The sequence below is a fragment of the Macrosteles quadrilineatus genome, unplaced genomic scaffold, assembly GCF_028750875.1.
Source record: "Macrosteles quadrilineatus isolate MER2022 unplaced genomic scaffold, UCM_ALF_1.0 Scaffold_31__1_contigs__length_1484076, whole genome shotgun sequence".
Lineage (NCBI taxonomy): Eukaryota > Metazoa > Arthropoda > Insecta > Hemiptera > Cicadellidae > Macrosteles > Macrosteles quadrilineatus.
The window spans coordinates 1,298,728-1,324,881 of record NW_026542624.1 but is presented as its reverse complement, the minus strand read 5'-3'; the positions used below and the strand labels follow the sequence as shown (position 1 = coordinate 1,324,881).

The 26,154-nt window shown below is 32.8% G+C and overlaps 2 protein-coding genes across 2 annotated transcripts in view; one reads left to right on the top strand and one right to left on the bottom strand.

Annotated features, from left to right (window-relative positions):
* Positions 1–26,154, top strand: part of LOC129005700 (uncharacterized) — a 153,413-nt gene that overhangs the window by 12,507 nt on the left and 114,752 nt on the right. Inside the window, exons 2-5 of the mRNA XM_054434663.1 lie at positions 17,559–17,755; positions 20,083–20,268; positions 21,276–21,392; positions 21,963–22,117. Coding sequence (XP_054290638.1) covers positions 17,559–17,755; positions 20,083–20,268; positions 21,276–21,392; positions 21,963–22,117 — 655 coding nt within the window. The remainder of the gene's footprint in view (positions 1–17,558; positions 17,756–20,082; positions 20,269–21,275; positions 21,393–21,962; positions 22,118–26,154) is intronic.
* The window catches only part of LOC129005729 (carbohydrate sulfotransferase 11-like), a 67,812-nt gene continuing 64,677 nt past the window's right edge, over positions 23,020–26,154 (bottom strand). Inside the window, exon 6 of the mRNA XM_054434712.1 lies at positions 23,020–25,986. Within this exon, the coding sequence (XP_054290687.1) occupies positions 25,899–25,986 (88 nt within the window). The 3' untranslated portion in view covers positions 23,020–25,898. The remainder of the gene's footprint in view (positions 25,987–26,154) is intronic.

Below are 26,154 nucleotides of genomic sequence, written 5' to 3'. Positions count from 1 at the left end.
ATCCAAGCCATTTGACATACAATAAATCACCCTTCCTCCTAATTACTTTTTCTATCAAATACATGTCTTTATACTTGGTCTTTAACAACTCCTCTGTATAGAAGCCTCCCCTGATTATATTGCCATTTTCATCTTTCAAGATATAAGTCACAGGCTTTGTATTTTTAACTTCTGCTATTGTAAATAGCTCACCTGTCCAATTCGGAGTATAACCTTTACTAAAAACATGTTTATACTTGGAAATCCTCACACTATCACCTACCTTATATCTTGGCTTTTTAACTTGCACTACTTTAGAAGTCAACCTCTCATGCACGTATTTACTGTTCGAAATACTCACTTGGTTAGGCTTCATTCCTATAGATCTATGCACCTTATTATTATATTTTCGAATTAACTTTGGAAGTAAATCCAACCATTTATAACTCCCCTGAGCACTAAATTCCCTATATAACCAATTCTTTAAAGTTCTTTGAAACCTCTCCACAATTGCAGCCTTAGTTGTAGAAAACGTGTGATAGTGATTAATATTTAATTTTTTCATTAGTTTGCTAAAATATTGATTAAAAAATTCTTTTCCATTGTCAGATTGAATGTTTTTAACCCCCTTTGGTAGAATGGTTTTAATGGCTTCTGTAACCACCAAACCTGTCTTATTCTTTAGTGGAGCAGCATAAGCTTTTTTAGAAAATGTATCTATTAAAGTTAAAATATATTTATTGCCAGAATTCTCTCTAGCATAGTTTTGCATATCAATTAAATCTATTTGTACAGTTTCATTTATACCTAATACTTTAAAAGACCTTCTAATGAAATTCTTTCTTGCAGGCTTATGAAGTTCGTATGCAATTTCATTCATTTTTTATAACATCACTCTTTCCTTGTACTGTAAATATATTACCATTAGCCCCAATCAATAGATTATCTTCCATTCTTTTAAATACATAGTTTTCTGGTATATATGGTCTATTATCTATATACTTAAATCCGCTCAAAGATGTAGGGTCGGCAACTAATAAATCAGGATTGTATTCCATCAAATTAAATTTTCTTCCTGCATATACAAATTTTGATCCATCATAATACATAGCTTGTGACATTAAACAAATATCATCTAAATATTCCCCCATTGGTAGATTTCTTATATATTGTTTTTTGGCATCCCAACATTTTTCTTTATTATCAAAAGTTATAGTCTGTTCTTTTGTAACACAGTCAGTGTCATCAATGGCAGGTTTAACACATACTAACCTTTTATTATTAAAATCCCAATAGCCTACTTCCATTTTTGGAACTTGTGAAACATTCACAGCATCTTTACTATCTGTACCTTCCATCAAATCGCTAAGTTTCTGTTTCTTAGCATTCCAAACACCATTCTCTGATTCTAAAAATTCATAATTATTATCATCTTGTACAAATTTACCATCTTCTTTTCGTATTAAAGTCTGTTGTAAAGTGGGCACATCATTTAAACTTTCACCCTTTTCCACATTAGTAATTTTCCGTTTCTTAGCATTCCAAACACCATTTTCTGATTCTAAAAATTCATAATTATTATTGTCTTGTACAAATTTACCATCTTCTTTTCGTATTAAAGTCTGTTGTAAAGTGGGCACATCATCTAAACTTTCACCCTTTTCCACATTAGTAATTTTCTGTTTTTTAGCATTCCACTTTTTATTCTTAGATTCTAAAAACTCATATTTAGTTTTACCTTGTAAAAAGACATCACCTTTTCTAGTTAATGTCTGACCCAAAGTTGATACATCATCTACAAACTCTCCATCTTTAACATTACCAATTTTACGGTTTAAACAATTCCAACTATCGTCTTGTAAATTCAAAGTAGGTTCACTACTAGCCCTGGGTTCTGCAGGCTTATTATATGGATTATATAAACGATAAAATTTATCTATAAACATATTTTTATTTAATAAATAATACCACTTTCTCTCAATTCCTCAATAATGGAATCTATTTCATTATCCACTCCTGAGTTACCGGCTTGGCGACTTAGCCAAAGAAGTCTTAACCTATCTACAAGCTCATTAGGATCATCCCAATAAATATAGTCTATTTTATTACCAGTCACTTGTCTCAAACCTTCACCAACAGATTTAAATAGAGGTTTAATTATATTAAGATATTTAGTATGTCTATTACTTGAAATTGGTGCACCATCTTTGTAACTCTTTAAATGTCCATTTGTAGCTTCCAAAATTTCTTTATAATTTTGCAAATCAGCCGGAGTATAATCCTCAGGTTCTTTTAAAGTTAACAACTGCCACAAGCCTTTTGTCCCCTTGTAAGTTTTATTTGCAACTGTAACATCATCATTGGCAATATCAACTTCCTTATTTCCAATAAAAAATTTATTTGCTTCTCGTCTAATACCATATGTAGTGTCTGTCATACTACTTTTACTGAGGTAATTTCCTAAATAGTCTGATGCTAAAAGACCAAAATCTAATTTCTGTGGAGTGGATTGCTGTATTGGTTGTAATCTTGGTATCATTGATATTCTAGATGGAGTCATTGGGAGTATCTCCATTTGAGGCTTCTCTGTTTTACCAATAGATGTGATTTTCTTTAATTCTTGTAATGGCTCTATTAAAGGTTGGAATGTTTGGAACCTCTCTTCAGCCTCTAGAAACTTGCCACGTTTTAAAGCTCTATATTTCTCTCGTATTTGATTTGCAGAGTCAACCAATTCTTGTTGAATGTTTTTCATCTTTTATTTACATTTTATTTATCTCATTTGACAAAGGATTGTACTCAAACACTTTATCATGTATTATCAAACAATATGCAGATGTATTTGCTGGTACATTTTCTGCAGTTTCAATCTCTAATTTAATATCAACAATTCCTTCCTTCACTGTTTCGTTCTGTCTAGAACAGTCTATTACAATTAGTGGATATTTCTTCATAAACTCAACCCTACTAATCATAGGATCTGGGATAGTATTATAGTAAGTCTCTCTAAACCTCATAAACATCTCATAAGCTTTAGAGACATCTCCATTTTCAAAGTCGAGATTTAAATCACTATAAGGATAATATTCAGAGTTTAGAAATACTTTGAGATTTTTTAATTTACAGTGATCAAATTCGTCAGTTCTTTTTCGTGCACTATTATCCCTAGCGGTTTGGAAACCAAATATAATATACCTAGGCTTCTCTAAACTTGATGATGTCTTTACTGACCATGTATGTCTTGTAGTATTGGGATATGATGGAAGTTCATGCAGCTCTAAACTTCTAAATGCAATTTGCAAATTTTTATTTTGCAATAACATCTTTTGTAATTGTAACTTCTCCCCATCTGATGGTATTACATGTGGCATAACCCATTGAATTGAGTTAAGTGTAATTTTGGGAATCATATCAGCAGTGCCACTGGCTGGAGCACTAGTGGTTGTTAATATACAATTCAAATCATTTTTGGATCTTTTCAATACCAATTCTTGTTTGACATTTACTAATACCTTATTAAAATCCTCAAACACACCCATTAATAACTCTAATGGTAAACATGTACTAAACTTGCCACCTTTATGGAACTCTTTTAAATTCGTGTCAGAATCAAATGCTACATTTGTCAATTTAGTTGTTTTATTGTAAGAGCTCAATATTTTCATAAGACTAGAAATTCCTGGGTTTCTTACAATGTCTATTTCTTTACCTGCAACTTCGTATCTAATTTCATCAAATAAGAATGCAAATGCATTATTTATAAAATGACCTTTATCATGATTTTCAATTTCTCCCTTAATATACAGATAACTCCTACATGGGAGAGTTAGCAAATCTTGATTATTAATACATATTCGAATTTCATCAGAATTATTTATTGCTAAAGTGTTGTGGGGAACATAGGAGTGATTTGTAATTTTAACCACACTATCGTCGAATTGGGATTTCCCTGTAACGTCTAGAAAATCTTCCATTTTTATTAATAGAAAATTTTAACTTTAGTCCTATTGATTTTAGGAACCTAGCATTTTGTACACTTATAGATAAATTCTTATAAATTCTCATATCTTTTTTATATGACAAGTAATTGTAGTTTCTTCTCCGTTAAAGTCAATTGCCTTGTCGTGTTGATCGGCAAATGTAATACTGACAACATCTAAACTTCTCTTATTTACAGGAAAATATATAATATTTCTTGGAACTTCAATAATTTTGTAGCCAGGAGGAGCTTCTGGATAAAAGCTATGTATGGTGTGTGATTTGTTGCCATTTAAATAGGACCCGTTTGCAATATTACATTTTACTCTAATCACATTTACATTATTAATGTTTATTTTATTTGTAGATTCAAACTGAACACCAGGAGTAGAAACACCTTTAAATCCTAATAAAATAGACCCTAAACATGGTTTTGTAAAATCAAACACGTGGCTAGAAAGTAATGTCGCTTTCATAGTTTTATTATTAGCTGTAAGGAAAAAGTCTGGGATTTGCTTTTGAATTTCCTTTGCAAGCTCAACCACCTCATATGTTCCTTCAGAAATTTCTATTGTAACTGGAGCATTGTGGTCATAATAGAAAACATCATCACCTTCTCTAATGGTTAATTTGTTGCCTTTAAGTTGGTTTAATTTTGGAATAAGCCCTTTGAATAAAAGTTTGGATTTAGTATTAATTAATGCTTCTCCATTTTTATCTACTATAACTTTAAGTTTTCCATTTAATAACTGGTTTAAATCATCAACTGAGATCTCTCCTTTTGGTAATGTCATTTTCTCTACTTTGTAATATGTTAAAGTATTTAGTGGTTTTTTAACATTAAATATGGAATTATAACTTTGAAAATCTACTAATCCAATTAAATAATCATCATTTAATTCTATGGGAGGAAAGAACACTGACTTTAGCTCTGGCTCTGTACCCGAAAATGTTATAGTAAATGAATCCATTTTTATAAAGAAATATTTTTTATGAATGATAAACATAAAATTCCACAAATAGAACTATTTAAATCTTGTATTTGATCGGTTGTATAGTAGATTTTATATCCCTCAAAATATTTAATTACTTCTTTTGGAGGTTGGATTCCAAATGGGTCAAAATAAATTACAATATCTTTATTTTTACGATATGCTGTCCAATGTGTGCCAGATGAGCTATCTAAATTAACTATTCCGCACTCTTTTACTCTTGGTGTTAGATTTTTTAGCTCGCTTTTTAGGTACACTCCCCTGAAGTGAGGCACGTCTTTTGCGGCCTCTAACAGCTGGTAGTTGTCCATCTTTTTTATTAAATTTTAATCCCATTCCCATTTTTGCTTTTGCCTTCATCAAATTTGTCACGGCATACGCAGCAGCTTTTTCAGCGAGATTTGCATCATTGGCCGTAACTCTAGTCCAAGCTAAGTCTGCTAATCTCATGTCTGCTTTGTTCCGAGCAGCGGTATCGGGATTATTCATGTAGAATATGTCATGCTCTTTACAATAAGAGTCTAGTTTATTTTTTGGAGGTACATTTTTAGCTAAATTCTCACGTACATTCGTTCCAGGTCCACAGTACCGATATGATGGTATGTGAAGTGGGAATGGAAGGTTATTTATAAGAGTATTCAATAACCCTCGACCCCTGTAAGGCTTTAGGAATAAACCTTTGCCCTTTTTACATGTTTTCTTATTATCATTTTTTACCATTTTTATTATATAAAAAATGTCTTTTATTCAACAAAAACATAAATTTAAAATAGTATATACTAAGGAAAATATACCAAAGAAGTTGGGTCTATTTCCTACCAATATTCGATGTGTTATTTGCGGTCCAAGTGGAAGTGGGAAGACGGTTGTAATTTATAACTTAATTGTAAGAAAGGAAGGATTAAAATTTACAGACTTATATTTAATATCTAAATCATTAGAACAAGAAAAATATAAAAAAATAATTGAAATATTTAGTTTGTGTGATGAAGTGAAATTACACACGTTTACTGACTGTGAAATCACACCAAATGATGTAAAATCACAGTCAGTTGTTGTATTTGATGACATAAATAGTCCAAATATTACACAATTTTTCTCAATGGGTCGACATAAAAATATTAACTGTTTTTACTTGTGTCAATCTTACAGCAAAGTACACAAACATTTACGTGATAATGTAAATTTCCTAATATTATTCAAACAAGATGATTTAAATTTAAAACATGTATATCACAATCATGTTGGTAATGACTTTTCATTTGACCAATTTAAAAATCTCTGTCACCAATGTTGGGATAAAACTAAATATGGCTTTTTCGTAATAGACAAAGAAAGGTCAAAGAATAATGGCAAATATAGATTTATGTTTGACCAATTCTATCAAGAGGATGGTAAGGGTAAATAAATGAAAGACTGGAGTTTTTTTAACATTTGTATTTATTTTGCAACATTAAATATATCTACATACATTTGAACATAACTATGTTTGATCAATTTTATAATGACCAAGCGCAAGAGTATTGATGCCATCTTCCAGAATAAACCTCTTGTCATCGTCAAAGGATAGTACTTTCTTGTTCATGGTCAAGGTTTGAAGATGATGATTTGTAGACTTAATTCTTGTCACATTCTCATAGTAATCTTGCCCAGTTGCAAGACAGTTCAAATAATGTTGATGTCTAAGGAGATGTTTAACTGTAGCACCATCAGCTCCTTTAGCTTTCTTCACCTCTAAAGCTTGCTTGTCTTCTTCATATAACCATTTTAGAGGAATATAAGAATATAACTTTGGTCTTAAACCACAATATTCATACATAATATGTCCATCTAATTCGTCTTTAAACTTGCCAGTGACTTTTTTATTTTTATCAGAGTATAAGAAATGGTCTTTACTATATCCAGAGGTATCAAAATAGTGCAAATCACATTCTATTTCCTTGTAAAAGTCCTCTGTAACTATAGAATACATTAAAGAATCTGTATCTGTCATAAGAAATCTTTTATTCTTAAATTTTGACATATAATTATAGTGGAAATCATACATTATTACTTTACTGATATCCAAAATTGTCATTCCTAAATATATAGGTTTATTAAACTTTACAACTAATTTATTTAAATGTATAGCATGTAAATTGTTATCGAACTTTTTGCTACAGTCAAACCTTGGATTAGTGACATATTTTGTTAATAGTGACTCATCCTTGAGATATATGTCACGAAACTTTCGTTGATTCATAATTGTTCGACCAAAGAGACTATTATTTAACAATTTGTAAAAGTCTTTTTCGAAATCATTTTTAGCCCATTTTCGTTTTTCAATATTAAAATTAATATAGGGCGCAAGCCATTTAGACTGTCTAAATTTTAAAATTCTGTGGTATTTTGTAACAATCAAACCCAATTCCTCATATTTTTGTAATGCTTTGTAATGTAAAATATATTTAGTTTTGTCATTTAAATTAGGTATTAATTTGCCATTCATTTTCTCTGGTGCTAATGGATAGTCATTATGTAAATCATGTAAGCTTTTATCATATTTTAAATCAACTTCTAAAATGTATCCAAACTCATCATTTTGATTATATTTGTAGTCTATCTCATTTGTCCAACGAAATCCATCCACGGGCAGTGGCTCACACATTGCTGTAGAGTATAGCGAGTTACAGTCTAAATATATTAAATACACACTCTCTTGATTGGGGTCATAGTGTTCACCCATATATCTATTATTGGCTTTAGCGTAACGTGTGGAAATCATACTGACTCCTCCTCTAATCGCACTTTCTATGAACAAATGCATGTCAATATCTTGAAATAGTTGTAATTTTATACCAGTCATTCTAAGACAGGCCTCCCATGTTAATCCAGGAAGTGAATACATATGTACGGGGTCCAGTTTGTAATCCTTTAAACACAGGTCTCTAAATGTCTCAAACACATCAGCCAGTAGCAATACATCTGTTTTAAGATATAAATCATGATATTCTTGTAAATTATTTATATTAAAATGGGTCCAGACATTTTTAGCATGTTCGTATTCGTTGATAGAGATATGTTCTTTAGTTAGAGTGCTATAGAATGATTCAATTGGGGGTAGAGACTCTGCAAACTTATCTGGTCCCGTCATATATTCATAGGGAAATACGCCTTTACGTTGTAGTAGTGGATTGTCTATGAATCTAAATGTATTTAAATTGGAAGCTAATTTGTATAATGGAAGGGACAGAAAGTTATAGGAATCCAAAAATACTAAATCATCAACTGAGAACGAAATGTACTTTTCCATATCCTTGGCTATGCAATTTAATTTACGATTAAACTTTCCCAAGTGTTGCATTATTAAATGACCATCATAATTTTTTAAGTTATGGAAGAATACTGGGATTTTCTTTGTTACTTTATAGTTTAAATTACAATCATTGTGGGCAGCTCCACGGTAGTGACCATTTGAATGACAATGATCTCTCACCCTATCAAAATATAGGGGCTTTTCACAAATATGACAATGCGTTGAGTTTTGGAAAGATGCCTCTTGTTCAGGAGTCATTACAAGAGGAATATATATCGCCATTTGACTTTTAATGAAGTCATAAGTCTCAAACAACCTTTTGAAAAACACATCCATAACATTTTCGCCACTATATAACTCTTCAGAAATAATCTTAGAATCTCTCACTACAACAAATGCAAATCCAGATGGAGTATGGTTGTTAGAGTTTATAAAGCATTCAAAATCTGCATAAATCACAAATGGGGCTTTAAGTTGATATTTATAATTTTTAAATTGTAATGTATCTTGTTTAGACATTTCCACTCTTTGCGCATCAAAGTTCTTACAATATGTTGCATGACGTTCTAATATATCATTAGTATAAAAATGTTGTAAACACAACTTGCAAAAATACTTCTTATTGTTATCTTTTGTAGACCGCAGCATTAACTTATTAAAATCACGAATTAAACAGTAATGTGATTTACGACCTTCTTGTAATAATAATAAATCTATATGAGTATTACTGTTTAGTTTGGTTGTTCTTAATGGATATATACATTTCTGGTCTTCAACTCCAAATACATTAACACTTATATTATTTTGTCTTTCAAATTTATCTATATCAGATATTTTCACAGGATACTTTATGTTTGTCATATTTAACTGACCTTCGTATGGTACATAATTAGAGACTCTATTTGCATGTTCATTAATACAATTCATTGGATGTAAAGCTGCTAAAACTGACCAAAGAAAGCATTTATTATCAGCATTTTTTATATTTAAAACTGCATGTTTCGATTTAATACTCTCTGGTGTGGGAATGTATGACTTTGGAGTTAAGGGCTTGTACTTGTAAACATGCAACTGCCAATACTTAGTATGGTCATATATCCATCCACTGCCCTGGGATTGGTATTTGTGCATGGAAGTGTCAATCTTTAAAAGAGCATTGTCAATTTGGGGTATTAAATCTCTTTTCTCAATAGTTAAGGTGGTAAGGCTTCTAAAATCTGCAATACATTCTTTTTCATTAACTAACTGTCCATTTTGATCCATTGAATATTTTATAAATTTGATTCTCCTTACTAAAGTCCATTTTATCGGCAAGGGACAAGACTGAAGAGTATTTTTAAGTTCAGTTCTAGTCGATTCACCAAAAAATTCAATCATTGTATATGGACAATTATTGCAAGAATTGACATGTCTTTTAAAATGACCAACCACATTTTTCTTACAAAAATTACAATTCTTATGACTTTGTAATATATGTGATTTTAGAGCCACATTATTATCACAGATTAAATAACAAACCTTGCACAGTTTCACCTTCATTTGATGTACCAACTTGTAATGGCGGACCAAATTGCTCTTCTTGGACAGCGAGGCGGGGCAGTGTTGACAGGTCGGCATCACGCACGAGAATGAAATATCACCCGGATGCCACTTCTATATATAGACTCGTCCCCAGTGACGTCACCACCTGGGGATTCCCTAGTCGCATGACCGCTTCACTCGGCCCTTGTGACAGTGCCCGTAAAACTGTCTAAAAACGCTTATATCTCGAAAACGGCTTGAGATACGGCAAAACGGTTGAAATTCTGGCAAACGTAGTGGGTGTCAACTTTTGATTATAAACAATATTACAACATAAAAAAATCAAAAAGTAAGAAAAAAATTTAACATTATTTTATATGGGTACAAATAAAATTTACCATGAAAAATCGTCTAAGTCCGTAAAACTATCTAAAAACGCTTATATCTCGAAAACGGCTTGAGATACGGCAAAACGGTTGAAATTCTGGCAAACGTAGTGGGTGTCAACTTTTGATTATAAACAATATTACAACATAAAAAAATCAAAAAGTAAAAAAAAAATTTAACATTATTTTATATGGGTACAAATAAAATTTACCATGAAAAATCGTCTAAGTCCGTAAAACTATCTAAAAACGCTTATATCTCGAAAACGGCTTGAGATACGGCAAAACGGTTGAAATTCTGGCAAACGTAGTGGGTGTCAACTTTTGATTATAAACAATATTACAACATAAAAAAATCAAAAAGTAAGAAAAAAATTTAACATTATTTTATATGGGTAGCATGCATTTTATATGGGGGAGCGCACCCAAGTTCGCGTACAAACCTCGCTCAATTTTGTGAATGGATGTGGATTTGAAATAGTAATGGAGTTGTACAATGGTATTGAACATTTATATAGGCTTGTATAGGCCGAGAGCTGGATTTTTAAAAAAGTGGTCAAAAAAAGCTCACCATGTTATTCTTATGGGGAAAACGTGCCTAAAGTGGCTTCTCTTTCTGGGTTCACCACTACTTGTGTATTTATTTATTTATATATTTTCCAACGAATTACCACGAATTAATACAGTTTGATTAGAAGGACAGTTTGAATTGGTCGTAATCGTAAGTACTATAGTTCTTTTCTTAAATGTAAACGTTGGTTTTTGGTACTGCTACTTTTCCTTAGAACTGGTGGTAGCAGCAAGAATAATATTTACGTACAAACACATCACTATTTACAACTATAGTTATCGTTAGTGCTGTACCTTATTTCTTATTAAATTTAATTGATGTCTTACTCTATATAATTTTATTGCGTTTTCTGTCTGGACTCCAAAATGTTACTTTATGCTATGAAAATGATAATACATTAGTGAACGATTTATTTAGCAAACCATCATGAATTTTTAAAGCTTGGCGTTGTTAACGTATAAATTTTTTGTGGGCTGTGTATTTATTTAATTATTTATATATTTGCCAACGGATTTACACCAATTTTACAGTTTGATTAGGCCTAAAAACGGTTACTATTAAATTTGATGACACTATCAAAACTTTCAAATAATTTTAATTTGCTTTGGTTAAAGCGTAGTAAATCCCCTAATTAATTTCTGTATTTGTGTGTGTAAGCCTGTTGGTAACGCTAATGTCCTTATTTCTCAGTGTTTCGTGAAAAAGAGCACCTTCGTTAATGCAAATTTCAACCCGAATAAAGTGTGCAGTAGTGAGGTTGAGGTAGTATTTTTACTACTTTTAACCAGTGTGAAAAGTAACTTTCAATTACAGGCCTCCGTAAGGGCTATGCCTCATAGATCTATAAAGCAGTTCCTTTTATCATTAGATATAAAATATGGACTAACACGATCGGTTGACACTTAATTGCGAAGCATTCGTTTTGGCTTTGAAACTGTCAGATATTGTGTTTGCGAAGGTTTATTATGTATTCCTATACAGTAATAGTTTAACCAGCATATCTGGAAAAATGCACACTAAATATGCAAACCAACTCCTGTTCTGAATATAAGGTTTCAACCTACTACAAGATTCCCGTACGTAGAACGGGCAAACAGCTAGTATTTTGATAAAATTTGGAATATGTTTTCATTTCTTACCAACTATTAACATAAAAAAACAGTTTAACCATGTTTAACCCTCCCTGATGCAGCAATCCTAAGTACTTGTTAAACTAATTCTATTTAAATAGGAAATAAATGTTATATTTTTAAGTAGACATTTTAGTGTAAATCTAATCAGGCAAATGGAAATTCGCTTAGTTGCTGGTTTGCTGCGGCGGGGGTATTTAGTCTTCACGTACAGAGACTTAAATATTTGTATTAAATTGTTAGCAATCATTAATCGTGGACAGAATCTTCCACAAAAGATAATTACAATATAGTTTAACACCCTAGAACTCCTTAGAGTAACATCAAAAAAATATTTTTAGTTAAGGCTTCGTCATAATGTAAAAAACACTCAATACAACAAATTCATTAATTTTACATAAGTAAACGTTGAGTTGTATGCGTATTGTATTTTTTATATATCTTCTGTATACATCTAGTCCTCTAAATTTTCTGTGTACACAAATGCTTTTGTATACAATTTATTTTGCAACTCACAATAACTGAGAAATATGTTAAACCGGTGAACTGTTTTTATACATTTTTGCCATTATTTCTCAACCCGTGTTTGAAAAATTAGTGACTCGTGGATAAAGCCAGATACCAAATTTAATCTAAATCGGACCACAGGTTTTGTCTGTAGATCTGTATCTGGATCATACAAGTGTGTATTATATTACCTGATATTACTCAAAATATGTTTTATTCTATAACGTTTAATTAAATTAAACATTAAAGTCACGCTCCCTCCATTTTTGAAGTATTCAGTCCAAAAATGTAATAAATTTACTTGCGCATACTTATTTATTTCGTGTTAATAAATAATTGAGGTGATGCAATACACTTATGTAGGCAGTAGCAGCAGTCAAAGCCGGGCATAGCGCCTAGAGTTTCACGAACGCAAACCGCGCAACGAGTAGCTAAATGAGCCGTAGAGTAAGTGAACCATCTAATATTTTGAAGAGGGTTCACTTACTCTACAGCTCATTGTGCCAATGATCTGTAGTGTAAGTGAGCCATCTAATATTTTTCTGCAGGCTCGTATAGTATACGAGCATTCCTATAATTTATATTGATTCATGATTTTGGCTCGTATACTATACGAGCCGATTCCTGAATTATCAAATAATTCGTACGCTTGGCTCATAGTCACTATGATCTGTAGAGTAAGCGAACCTTCCTACTGTATTTTTAAATATAATACACGAGGCTCATAGGCACAATGATTTGTAGAGTAAGTGAACCCTCTTCATTTATTTTTTATTTTCGATAGGCTCGTATAGTATACGAGCCTGTAGTGCAAGTGAACCTTCAATATTATTTACAAAGCTCGTATAGTCTATGATCTGTAGAGTAAGTGAGCTGTCCCCTATAATTGCTTTCTTGGAAAAAAAACCCCTTTACTTATTCGGTGCAACCGATACTTACATTCCGAAGAAAACCCCGTAACCACCCGGTACAATCAATTCGATATATACATTCGATATTTATGACGTCAGTATAAGGTTTCTGTACATGTGAACTTGTGCTCTCCGAGTGACGACAGCTTAAAAGCATGTCGTCAGAGTCCGTTAGAATCAGCTGATATAACATTTTATATTGTAAACAGTAAGACTAGGGTAGGGGCTAGATGGGCAAGGCCTAAATAGAACTGATTGATTGTAATTGTATGACAATTACATGACCACGACAATTATAAGAATAGACCAGGAATCATTAAATTTCCGTTTGAATTTATATGAAACAGCATTGATAAAACATACTCCGGTTTTAGGCCCCACTCATGTATTTATTGCCAGCTTCCTTATTAATTATTATTGCACGATTTTTGTTACCACTGCTATTAACTTATTATTTGCTACTTATGTATAGTTCATAGTTTGACAAAATTGTATTAATGGAGAAACCGTTGGAATAAATAAATAAATAAATGGTTTATCTATGGAAACAGCCACGAACAGCCATACAGCCATTGTATATTATACTATTTTGACGTAACCACATGTAAATATGTATATAATAAATATGTATATAATTGGTCTAATTGAGCCGACAACTGAATACCATTGAATGGGGGTTAGACAGTCAATAGAAATACTTTGTCAAGCCTATATATTCAAAAAAATATTCAGATGAGGAGACACAATCTATACTGAGTGAACCACTTAACTGTGCCACCATTGGTACCTCAGACACTATTAGATTAGAAAAATATAGCTAAAGACATAATGGCTAAATGACACGGCAAGCTAATGTTAAAGTTTAACACGCTGTAGCACAGAAAACATACTACTATGTTTTCTGTGGCTGTAGCTAAGTAGCTCGTTTTATCTATGGTAGCTCCTAAACGAGTAGGTTTAGAGAGACAGAGAAAATGACAAAAGCATAAAAATGCACCTAGAATCCAAAACAATCAAAATACAGAGTGTTCCGTAAGACATTTTTAAGTTAGCCACCATATTGGAAAATGTGAGCCATTTTTCAAACGTTGAAATTCATATTTTTTTATGTCATTAAAAACTAGATGAAGTTCTTTCTAAATCTAATCTGAGATAGGTCCTATTCAAAGTGAAAAAAGGTGATATGTTTTTAATTGCATCTTTCTACTCATTTCATAATTCAAAGCTGTTTTTTGTATAGCAATATAACTACCTACTGTAAAATAAAACAGTTATGCTCTTGATGACGATTGTGATCAGTGCGTCCAACAAGACTACTAGAAAAAGTAGTATTATTACAAGTGGGTTAAATGGTAGTAGTTTGCAACCTGCCTTTATGCTAGAGTAAGAAATATCTTTGGCGGGAAACTTAACCTAATAATGCAGACCACAGAGAGAGTAGATGTTTGTTTACAAATTTAAAACTACTACTACTAACCTTACTCTTCATATAAAAAATTGAATCAAACATCATTGAATTATTTACTGTCGTAGATTATTGTCAATGCTATGCACTATGCAGTACCGGTAGCTTATGTCTCAAATCTACTATCTAGATAGGTCAGTATTATAGGCCATTGGTTCTTTGTCTTATTTGTATTTCTAGCACTGTAGCAGTAGGCCTAGTGGCCTATCCCTAGTCACTTAGACTAAAATTTGTTGCAGGTTATTGTTATTGTTATAAAATATCTAAAATTAAATAATTATGCAAGTGTAAAAATATGATAAGTTAATAGGAATGATAGACCTCTAATAGGCTACCTAACTTATCTGATTTCATTTGAAAAGTAGGTAAGGGCAATTAAGTAGGCACGTTTTCTAATCTTGATATAAATTAAAACTTATTGATGTGTTTAAAATTTACAAGGCTACTAGGCCCAAATAATTAGGCCTAAGTTACGTTGTAGCAAGGGCTGCACCTTAGTTAAGCCCTACACTCATTCGATTGAATATATCGATTATTTCATTCGATATATTAAGTTTGGTTATTCAGGTTAGGTTAACCTAACCTAACAAACCGAATGAAATAATCGATATATTGAATAATCTACATATCAATATTTTTCATTAAGTAGAATGAGTGTAGGACAGATACTAAAGTGCAGCCGTAGCAAGTTTGGTAGGGCTACAATTTGTATGACAAACGAACAATGCAATTTTTGTACTGGTCGCGATTATGTTAGTTTAATTTCATCCATTAGGCCTACCAATAAAAGATTAATACCATTGAAGTTGTTGAAGATATCAAAGTTTTGCCTTGAAACAGTCTGTTTATTCCTTTTTAAACCTTATGAAGGATTCTATCAGGTGACTGGCCTAGTTACAATGTCAAGAAACTATCAAAAAGTTAGGTAGGTACTTCTTGTTTTGGAAACCTATAACTTAACTGACAAAAAGTAATTGTGTAATATTAATACATAGAGGGACTCTAGGACTTCAAGAAGAGTGGGGTGATATACAATTCTTTTAGAACTTAACTTAGGCTATTACAATTCATGACTTTAAAAAACATTCTAGTTAAGCGTTTGGTTAAATGTGTAATTAACTTTTTTGCAGGGTTAAGAAAATGAACAGTAATATTCCAGAACATTTTCTTCAGGTTACAAAGGCATCATCGACAAATGTTCTTGAAGGTACGTAATCATTCTTTTCTAAAGTTCAAAAATCTTCACTGATTACCGTTAAAATGTATATTTTACAATATTGAACTTGAAGTATTTTTCTTACTGGACTCAAAGTTTTGTTCACGTAGAGTTCCTTGGTTTCTGACGACCATACCTCGAATAATTCTGTGTCTTTGAGGATAATTGCTATTATAGATTATATGATGTTGTTTAGGTACATTTACAGCTAACAAGCTACCTGGCTAGTCAACCAAAAGATGAAACCCTGTATTTAAAGAACAGAAAGTCAGTTTTACAATAAGAGTAACTAAGTTAGCTTTAACTTGATTGGTTTCAAATATAAAGTAAAGCATACTAAACACTACATTTCTTCAATAATGTAGGCTAATGTAGACAGTGTTTTATTCTTTGTTTTATTCACCAACATTTTAGCGACTTTCTATCCCTGGCTTAACCCTCATAATATATCCATGTTTCCACCTTTCTTTCTTTTTCTTCATAATGCATATAGGTTTTACCTAATTTAACTAATTTTAGTGTTTTAAAAATATAAACCTCAACTTCCTGTCACACTAGATCCACACCACTGTTTTCTGCAGTGATCTGGAGACGGTGAAGTGCTATTACAGTATGAATCTCATTGTTAATTCTACAATAAGGCCGTGCTGGCGGGTAGTTTTGTTCTAGCTATATCCAGCCTTATTGAGTCCAATACACCGACCACTGAGGTACCGTGATTGATAGCTCAACAACAACAAAGAACATTGATAAACGTCAATAGCTAATGTATTCAACACTGTATGATTCTACTGATACTTACTCCCAAGGCCGTATTTCCATAATGGCAGACAAGGGGTTTGCCTTGGTTTGTTACCGAGCCTCACTTGAAACCTCAAAGGAAATTATTTATTGAGAAATGAACTTCACAGATAGGCCTATGTTAAATCTGAAGGGGGTTTAAATTCCGAACCAAGTTTTTTTGTCCCGATTGCCAAAAGCGTCCATGAAGATTGCACAGTAAAAAAATTAAGATTTCGCCACGATAGTGGGAGACGATGATGTAAAGTCTCCAGGACCGCGAAAGATGTTTATGATATATCCAAGACCACAAGAGATGTGCATGATTTTACCGTTGTGGAAGACAAAAAACATCTCTCTGATAAAGTGAAAGATATTCACCATTTAATCGCGTCAGCGGGATACGAAGATGACGTCCCCATAAATGTGGTAGACGTTCAATTTCCGTGACCGCAGTAGACGTAGAAAATCCACAATCGCAAAAGATGTTCTCGATTTCATTGCGACCGCAGGGGACACTCATGATATCCTCTTGACCAAGGACAATGTAATTTATTTTCAATTTATTTGGCCATAACTTTAACATAGGGATGAAAATAAAATGAAATGAAATGGAATGTTTAGATGTATTGATAGTCAAAGGTAGGTCAAAGGTAGTGGCTTGCAGAAGCAATACTGGTACGTAGTATTTAAAGGTTCTAGTACTTCTAGTAAACTAATATATTCAACCATAACTATGCAAACTCCTTCCATAAAGAAGAATGAATACACCAAAATAAAACTAACCAATAAGTGTATATTTTTATTATCTTTTAATTTCTTCACAGATGGGACGACCGTGGTTGCTCTCTCAACATCAAGTGGACAGTTTATTGAACTTATTGATGGCCGAGTGGTAGACTCCTGTGACGTTGACAGAATTGCTGATGTCATTTCCATTTTCACATCATATGACCCTCTACAAAAGTATTATTTGCTTCAATGTCAAGACTTCCTTGTGGTGTTAAAAAAGAAGCCACTGTGTGTAAGTTGACTTTTCATTCTAGAATAGCTAGTTAAAAAATTTATAAACTACTTTGTATCATAATTTGTTCAATTTCTTTATCAACCCCTGAGTTCTTTAAAATAGCAACTCACTTAAATGTATACAGTGACGAAGCCAGGGGGAAGGGGTCCTGGGGGTCCGGACCCCCCCCCCCCCTCCAGTCTTAAATATATTATTTTTTTGTTAAATTAAATGTCAAATTATACAATCATACTGTATTGACGTTAGGGTTGATTATTTTCAATAAAAAGACCGTTTTAGGGCCTATATTTTTTAAATTTTTCCCGGACACCCCTTTTAAAAGGTTGGTTGACCTCCCCCTATTTTGAAATCCTGGCCAGGGCCGGTTCTAGGAATTTTTCAGAGTTAAGCGAACACCCGAATCAGCGCCACTTAGGATTCCCCCCACCACCCCCCTCCACCAAACCAATAACATAACATAACCGTATTTGTGAATTTTTTCCCAATAATTTTGGGAAGAACTTTTTTATAAGTTTAGGTTAGAAGAATGCTTGCAATAAAAGACTGTTTATTATTCGTATAAATTTGACATTTTTACACTTTTACTCATCATATAAACTTTAGCAAAACCAAGGCCACACTAAAAAACAGGCCGTAATGCTCGTCAATCATGACGTCACGATAGAAGACGGCAATGATGTAATTAAGGTTATATTTTTGTTTTCCATGAAAAGATTAAAACAAGCAGCTGATCACAAACGGTAAACATTACATCATTGCCGTCTTCTATCGCGACTTCTTTGGGCTGACTGGACTCGCCACCAGATGATTTAAACAAAAAATCTACTCATTGATTTGGTTTTTTTTTATCTTCCTCTTACAAATTTGCCTTGACCTTTTTATAATAAGTGCCAGACTTTTTTTCTGCCATTGTTTTCTTAGTATCGGCTCGCTAGATGTTTTACTCATTTATTCAGTTTATACTTTCTTCTTATTTAATGCGCTAAATATAAATTAAACTTAAACACTCGTAATCATTCACTTATCTACAATCATGAATCACCAAAACAACGCCATTACGATACCGATACACGCTAATACGCTAATACACTAAAAGAGAACAATACAACGTAGTGCTCTGCTCTACGAACGATGTAAGAGTCAAAAGAGTCAGAAGGGAGGGAAGGGAGGGAAGGGAGGGGGAAGTTTCTTGTTGTGACAATTATTGGCGCTGCGCGCTTGCTTACTCATCTCGAGCATGAGCGAGTCGTGAAATGAAACCCACAGGCGCCGCGCTGTACGCTGCCGAGCGTCAGCTCACTACAAAATCGAAACTGCAAATGGCATTGAGTCCTTGAGTTGTATAGTGCTTTACAAATATACAAATTTTTCAAGTGCTGTTGGTACAAACAGAATTAATGCCTTTATTGTGGTATACTTGAACTCTGAGCGAAAATAAACAAAATTACGTTGTTCACGTAAAAAAATTTGTTCCGTTGGCGACACGGCGCCACTTTTTCGTGGCGCCATATGCGGCCGCGTAGTTCGCGTATGGGTTAAACCGGCCCTGATCCTGGCTACGTCATTGATGTATATTTTAATATTAATATGAATGTATGGTGAGTGTAGAATGGAGTGAAATTATCTGGTTAGCTTTTTATTTGACAAACAAAAAATAAAAATGTCTAATAACACTTGTTATAATATATTTGCACCTATACTGTTTACTCACAAGACGGAAAATACATGCAAAGGATGGTAAGTGGTGATCGATTTCGATTGGACACTCCGATCATCATCAGACCCAATAGGCAAATGACAAGAATCCCTCAATGGCGTCCCTATTGGCTACCGGAAGCAACATGGTCAATAAGTTTCTCCAAGTACAGCTGGAGTCAAAATTCACTTGTTCATTAATGAGCTTATTTCTAATTTTTTTTCATTTTTCCTTCTAGGCCTACTAAAACCATTCCTCCCAAGTATTAATCACATTTCCTTTCTTACAATTCTTTAAAATAGATACATCGGCTTCCATTTTTCCTAATGAGTGGCCATTTTGTAACAAGTGTTGTGCGATATTTGATCTTTCCGGTTTGTTGTTTTTCTATGCAGATGTGTGGTTATTGAAACGTCTAATAACTTTGTCCGATGTAAACATGATCACAATCGTAAGCTTTTTATTGTCTTAAGAGCAGCTTTTTTTTAGCTAGGACCATTTATTTAGAGTCAAGTCATATAGGTACACAATGGGCCAGTTTCAAACAATCCAAAACTTACCTCTTCTCGAGAATGAACCAAGATGGTTTCCTATTCGTCCCAATAATTGTTACATTTTCTTTTCTCAGATCTTTAAAACATACAAAGATGTAGTGGAGTTAAAGATTGAAGACAGATTGAGAATTGGCCATCCTCAGGTTGTGATAAGCACTAGGAATGAGAAGGAGATTGTAACAAACTTTGTAGGCCAGTTGCATGCTCCTGTACCTCTTGCAGTGCCTGTGCTGACTGTCAGCCTCAATGGAAAACTACAGGTTTGTGACCAATGGATATTCTCTTTAGTTTAGGTTGTGTGGACATTAAGTGGTTCCATTTCCTCTCATCGACAGTTACTCTTCTTTCATATTTTGCTACGTCTAAATTCTCAATCCTCATTCTTTCCGTAGCCCACTTTACCTCCTCTATCCATCTTCCTTCAGGCCTTCTTGATTTTCTTAACTAAGCTCTATACCATCAATCTTATTTTCCTAGAGTTCTTTTAACTTTTTTCCAAGTCTAAATCATTATTTACTACTCCTCTCTTTTTAGCTTTACCCTTTCTGCTCTTTATTCCCAACTCTATCTTGTTCTTAACTCAAGAGTACACATAATTTATAGCAAGCATTTAGAAACATATCCAGTATTTAGTTTCTCGAATACATTGTATTGGATTTAAAATTTTATGAACCAGGATCAAACTGAAATCCTTTTAAATAGACCTAATAAAAAATCTCTAGGTCTCAATAAGAAAATACTTAATTAGGGAATCGAACAAGGTTCTACTGTTCCCTACTTCTGGAACTCCTTTTCTTGCATGTAATAAATTTACCCAACGATTTTTTCACAAAAACTACTAGGCCCTATATGATGAAAACTGCAGTCAAAAACCTGATTGCTAAGTTAAATTGGGAATATATTACTTAAGCTTTTACGGATTTGGCATACCAGATTAAAGTAATCCAAAATTAAGAAAGAAGAAACTAAAAAACACAAAATTCAAAACTATTAACAGTTAAATTATTACTGTTCATTCCCAACTCACTTAGTGTTTAATCTCAGCCAGCCAAAATCTTTAGCAGTATTCTCAATAGGTATTTTATGGAAATTTGGGGGAGGGCCAAGGGGGCGGGTAGAGAAGAATCTCTATGTTTTTCAAGATTGGAGTTGTAAATTCATATTTGTACATTTTAATATATTTGTAAGGTAAATTAACACATTTAAATTCATATAAAAAGATATGAAGTTTTTCTGCTTACAAATTTGTTCACCTGTCTATTTTCAGGAGATGAATGCTCGAGTGGCTAAAGTACGTCGGATGGTGCAGGAAAGACAAAATCTCAGATACAAAGCTTTGTACAACTTTACCCCTCATGTTGTACCACCTGATCTAGATATTGAGGTAAATTAAGTCATAGACATACAAAATACACCATAGATTTACCGGTATTAGTCTTTTCTGCCTTACAGCCTCATACATTCACTATCCTTATAGATCTGATGAAGACGATTATTGTGATGTATGTTTATATTTGGTAACGTGTGAGTGTGTAAATGTTGTTTAGAACTATTTATTTTCTTATATTCTTAGCTCAGGCAATTAACGATCTTTACTTGCATAGATAGAAACCATAACTTAATCTATGATTCAACAACAGCATGAAAGAGAACTAAAATACAGTAGTTTGTAAAAAAGATTAAGATAGTTATTATATTTCATCTAATTTAGCCAATAAATACAGGAGGTAATCACTGATTTGTAGTAAAGTTAACTTTTATTTTATCAGGTGGTATGAATGCAATTAGACTACTTATGTTTTCTAAGATACGAAGTATGTTATTTCTACATATTTGCACTATACATTGTTTGTGTAAAAATGTTTATATTTTAATGACAAAAACTATTTTGAATGTTGAATCTTATTGGGGTATTTTGTTTTGACAGTCTTTTAATTGTATTTCTCTTTTGTAGTGTGAGCCTCAAGTACTAGCGTGGGGTCCTTCCCTACCTCCCCCCACCACTTCTGGACCCGCGGCTGACGCTCCTCTCCAACTCTCCTGTCCGTGGAAGAAGATCCACAACGGAAAATGGATTGTTGGCATTCCTGTTCGTAATAATTCCGCATCGTGAGTACATCTTTTATTTCTTTTATTAGTACGCTTAGGTTCAAATCAGAGACATTTTTACTTAGGATAAAAAGTGTTGAGTTTACGTGTTGTTTAAAAATTTAGAGAATTGTTAGTTTTTTATTTTAATTAAAGAATTTGACCATTGATACTTAAGAATGAGTTAAATATCAAGCCAGCGTTCTTTGTGCTTCGCGGTGGCCGGAACCGCCGATCCCTTTAAAACCAAAGGGATGGTTTTTCTAGCGACATGGTTTCTCTATGACTGGGACAAAAAAATCCTTGTAACTTTTCACACTGGTATAATTTTGCCCAGAGACACTCCTGTCTTTTGTTTTATTTGCATGACATCATACGACGGTACCAGGCTCTATTTTCATACATTGCTTCAGGCGAGGCCTTCGCTGCCTCTATAACACTCCTGTGGCAATAATTACAATTAGTAAGTAATTGTCATGAAATCTGAAGGTAAACGGTACTTGGTGAGATTGCCTACCTACACCTGCGGTTATAGTTCTACAGTCAGTACTTTCTTTAAACTAAATTTCTTGTGACTCCAACTGTGTCAAAATGTGAAATTGCTTGTTTATGGTGTACATATTTTCATTAATTTTGAAAAATTAATTAATTTAATTGTAGGTGTTTTAAATTAAATCAAAACAACACATATTTGGTTCCTCTGTTCCTTGTAGCAGCGAACCTCAGTACTCTCTGAATCGATATTTATTATTCTGGCCAGGAGTCGATCTAAGTGAAAATTTTGTTGTACTGTATGAAATATTGATTGGCTAAAACTCCAATAAAGTAACTAAATTACTTAGTTTGCTGTGAAGGGTGGTTTCATATACTAATATCCTAACGTTTGATCAAATCCAACGAGGAGCTAAAGAAAAACTTGTAAAGAAAACCAACAGTTTTATTAAATTCATAATAACATTATCTTACATATTTACATTTCTACAGAATAAATTGAACAATAACAAAGTGATATCAAACAATTTCTTATAACAAATCTAAACTTAGTGGCTACAAACATTGCACAAAACTTAAGCAAAGTGTTTATGGTTACATTGTGCATCTCAAAATTTAGTTTTATCTTGGTGGCAAACAGATTTTACTATAATGAATTATAATAGGCCTATTAAAAAACTAGTATTTGACAAAAACATTGAACAACCCCAAAAAAGTTATCAAAAGCATCAATTTACTTGGTGAATCGGTTTGGTTTTAATGTTTTAATATAAACAAACACAATCAAATAATTATTACGTATAAATACCGTACTTATTAATAATTATTTCGTAGATTTGTTTAAACAAATTGCTTGGTTTCCATCATTATATTTTGCGCATATTCAATAAATAATCTTAAACAGATACCGTTACAACCTATATCACAGTATTATGTTTGACTATAGTTTTCATACAATAATTTTGATCGAATTCAAGAAACGCTTATTTAATTTATTGCTAAAACCCAGATCTAGTAGGATCTTATGAATGAAATAACTCTGGTAACTCAACTTCAAAGTAGTTGTTTAATAATGTTAACAAATATATTATACTTATAAATATATGCTCAAATAAATCAAGTACTTCTAATTTAAAAGCTCAAGAAGCAAGATATATATTTAAATAAAGAGATATATTTAAATAAAAGCTCTCAATGGTATTCTTCAAGCTGTATATTATTTTATTTTCAGTCAAGCACTGTTTGGAAACTAAAGAATACATTCTAGCTAGTTTTAAGAGACAGAATTTGTAATGAACAAAGTTCGACCGCACCATTGACAATGTGGCGGTATTGGATTTGGTTTTTCTCTCTTGATTATTTTATGTTCAATAGTTTTTATGACATATTTGAATTGGTAAAAGAAGTAAAGAAGTCAGTTGTTCAACTTCGATTCTAAATGCACCTTTGATATTTTTAGATTGTATGATTTAAGATGTCGCAATGGTTCAAATTCTGTTCTCGTAACTACCTTAAATTTTAAAAGTTTTTAGAAATCATCAATCTATCATTGCCTGATTGGGTTTAGGTTGAATCAGGATTACAATTTGCAAATAGGTCTTGAGGGGAGCTTTCCCATGGTTGAACATTTAACCTTTGAATTTGAAGGCAAGGAATTGGCTAGCATTTCATTTGAACTATTAAAATAATTGTTGAACGGAAATTAACTTAATGTTGTTAGCCTTCGGATCACTGGTAGGCCTATTATAATTATTTAAATACCTTACACTGTCTAAGTGATCCTTAGTAGTCTATAGGCTGCTACAGTTTCATTCCCAAGGGAACTTCATCAGGATGTGAGGGACATCAAATTTCATTCCAGAGGAAGTCGTCAAAGTGAAATGTGACTTTGATGGATTTTAACTTTGACGACTTCTCTGGAATGAAATTTGATGTCCCTCACATCCTGATGAAGTTCCCTTGGGAATGAAACTGCAGTAGCCTATAGACTACTAAGGATCAGTATAAGGTATTTAAACCATTATTTATTAGAAATTAACTATGCAATCCATCTGTGTTGCAGTCAAACTTTGTTCTTTGAATCATGCTTTTCAATAAAATGGATACAGCATCAACAAATGCAAATAATGTCTACTTAATGGCCATGACCCTATACCTAACAGCTTAATCGGCAGTATCTTTCAAAAACCTATGGAATATTTTAAAGTTTAAAAGTCTGAAAAGTCTTAGCTTAGTTAACAACCGTATAAAAGCAGTTTTTACAATGCCTATTGTTAAAAATGTAGAAATGGAACTGACCATCATAACAAGTAAAGTTGTTAGTATTGGGTCGGAACTTGTTATGAGGTGTTTTAGACGGATCGTTTCCTGCAGTTACGTTTTGACAGGGTTTCGATTTGCCAGGATAAAAATTAATTATCTACAAATACTTTGGACAGCAAGGACTGGTAAGGGCGCAGGCAATGTTGGAAAGACTATAGTAGTATTCTTTGATCTAATATTGAAAAGTCTAGAACATTTAATTAATCAGTACATCACATGTAATCTTTGCATTAAGACTCTTACACACAAGGTTTCCTTGCTGTTGGTGCAAAAGTGATGGTAACTTATCTTTGTTATCGGCTGCCGCCAAGTGAAAACTATATGTTTTGGACTTTCCAGCTACTAAACATGATTAATTAGTTTACCTGTCGACATTCCGGCTTACAAACATTATTTTCGTCTTAAATAAAGAGATTGATAGTGGATTGTTTGATATCCGCTCTAACAGAATCCCCAAAATTGTCTTGGGGAAAATTGAAATGTTGGTTGAAGAATCAGAGTTAGAATCCCTAATTATTCTATGAATTCTTCTCTGAAGCATAACTAAGGAGATGGAATGTCAGAGCAAAGTCTTCTAGTTGTAACCTCTACATATGATGGGTTGGAGTGTCAAAGGATCAAAGGAATTTATTCTAGTTTCTAGCCTCTACGCTTGATTAGATGGAATGACTGAAGAAGGCTGTCTAGTTGTAAATGAACTTCAGATCTTGAAGTAGCATCAAATGATGGATTGGAATGTGAAAAAATTGTACGGTTTGGAATGTAGGTGTAAAACACACTTCTAGAAAAATCATTGTGGTTGTGTAATACTTTTATAAGTATAGATTAACCAATCCCAAACTTTTGTTTGTAGCTTCTACAAGCGATTAGTTGCAATGTTGAATAGATTAGCTTTTTTCATATTGTGAGTTGTGACTAACACCTCTTGATTTCTTATTTGTGTTAGCCACTTTGAAGTAATCCGTAAGCTGTGGTTGGTAGGTTCTCTTCACACCAAAATGGCTTTGGTTGGACTGTCATTGGCTGCTAGCTCTAGGTATCTGTCCAGTGAGAATCCAAACAGCTCAAAGTCAAACCTGGAAACATAATATTTATCACTTAGGTTTCAAAAGAATGTCTTCTGCCAACAGTAATTGGCCAAATTGAATATGTTTCTAGTTTCTACTCAAGTTGTGGAATCACATTGACTTTGTAATCGTTAATTACCACAAAATAATCCATACAGAGGAGTGTAATGTCTAGTA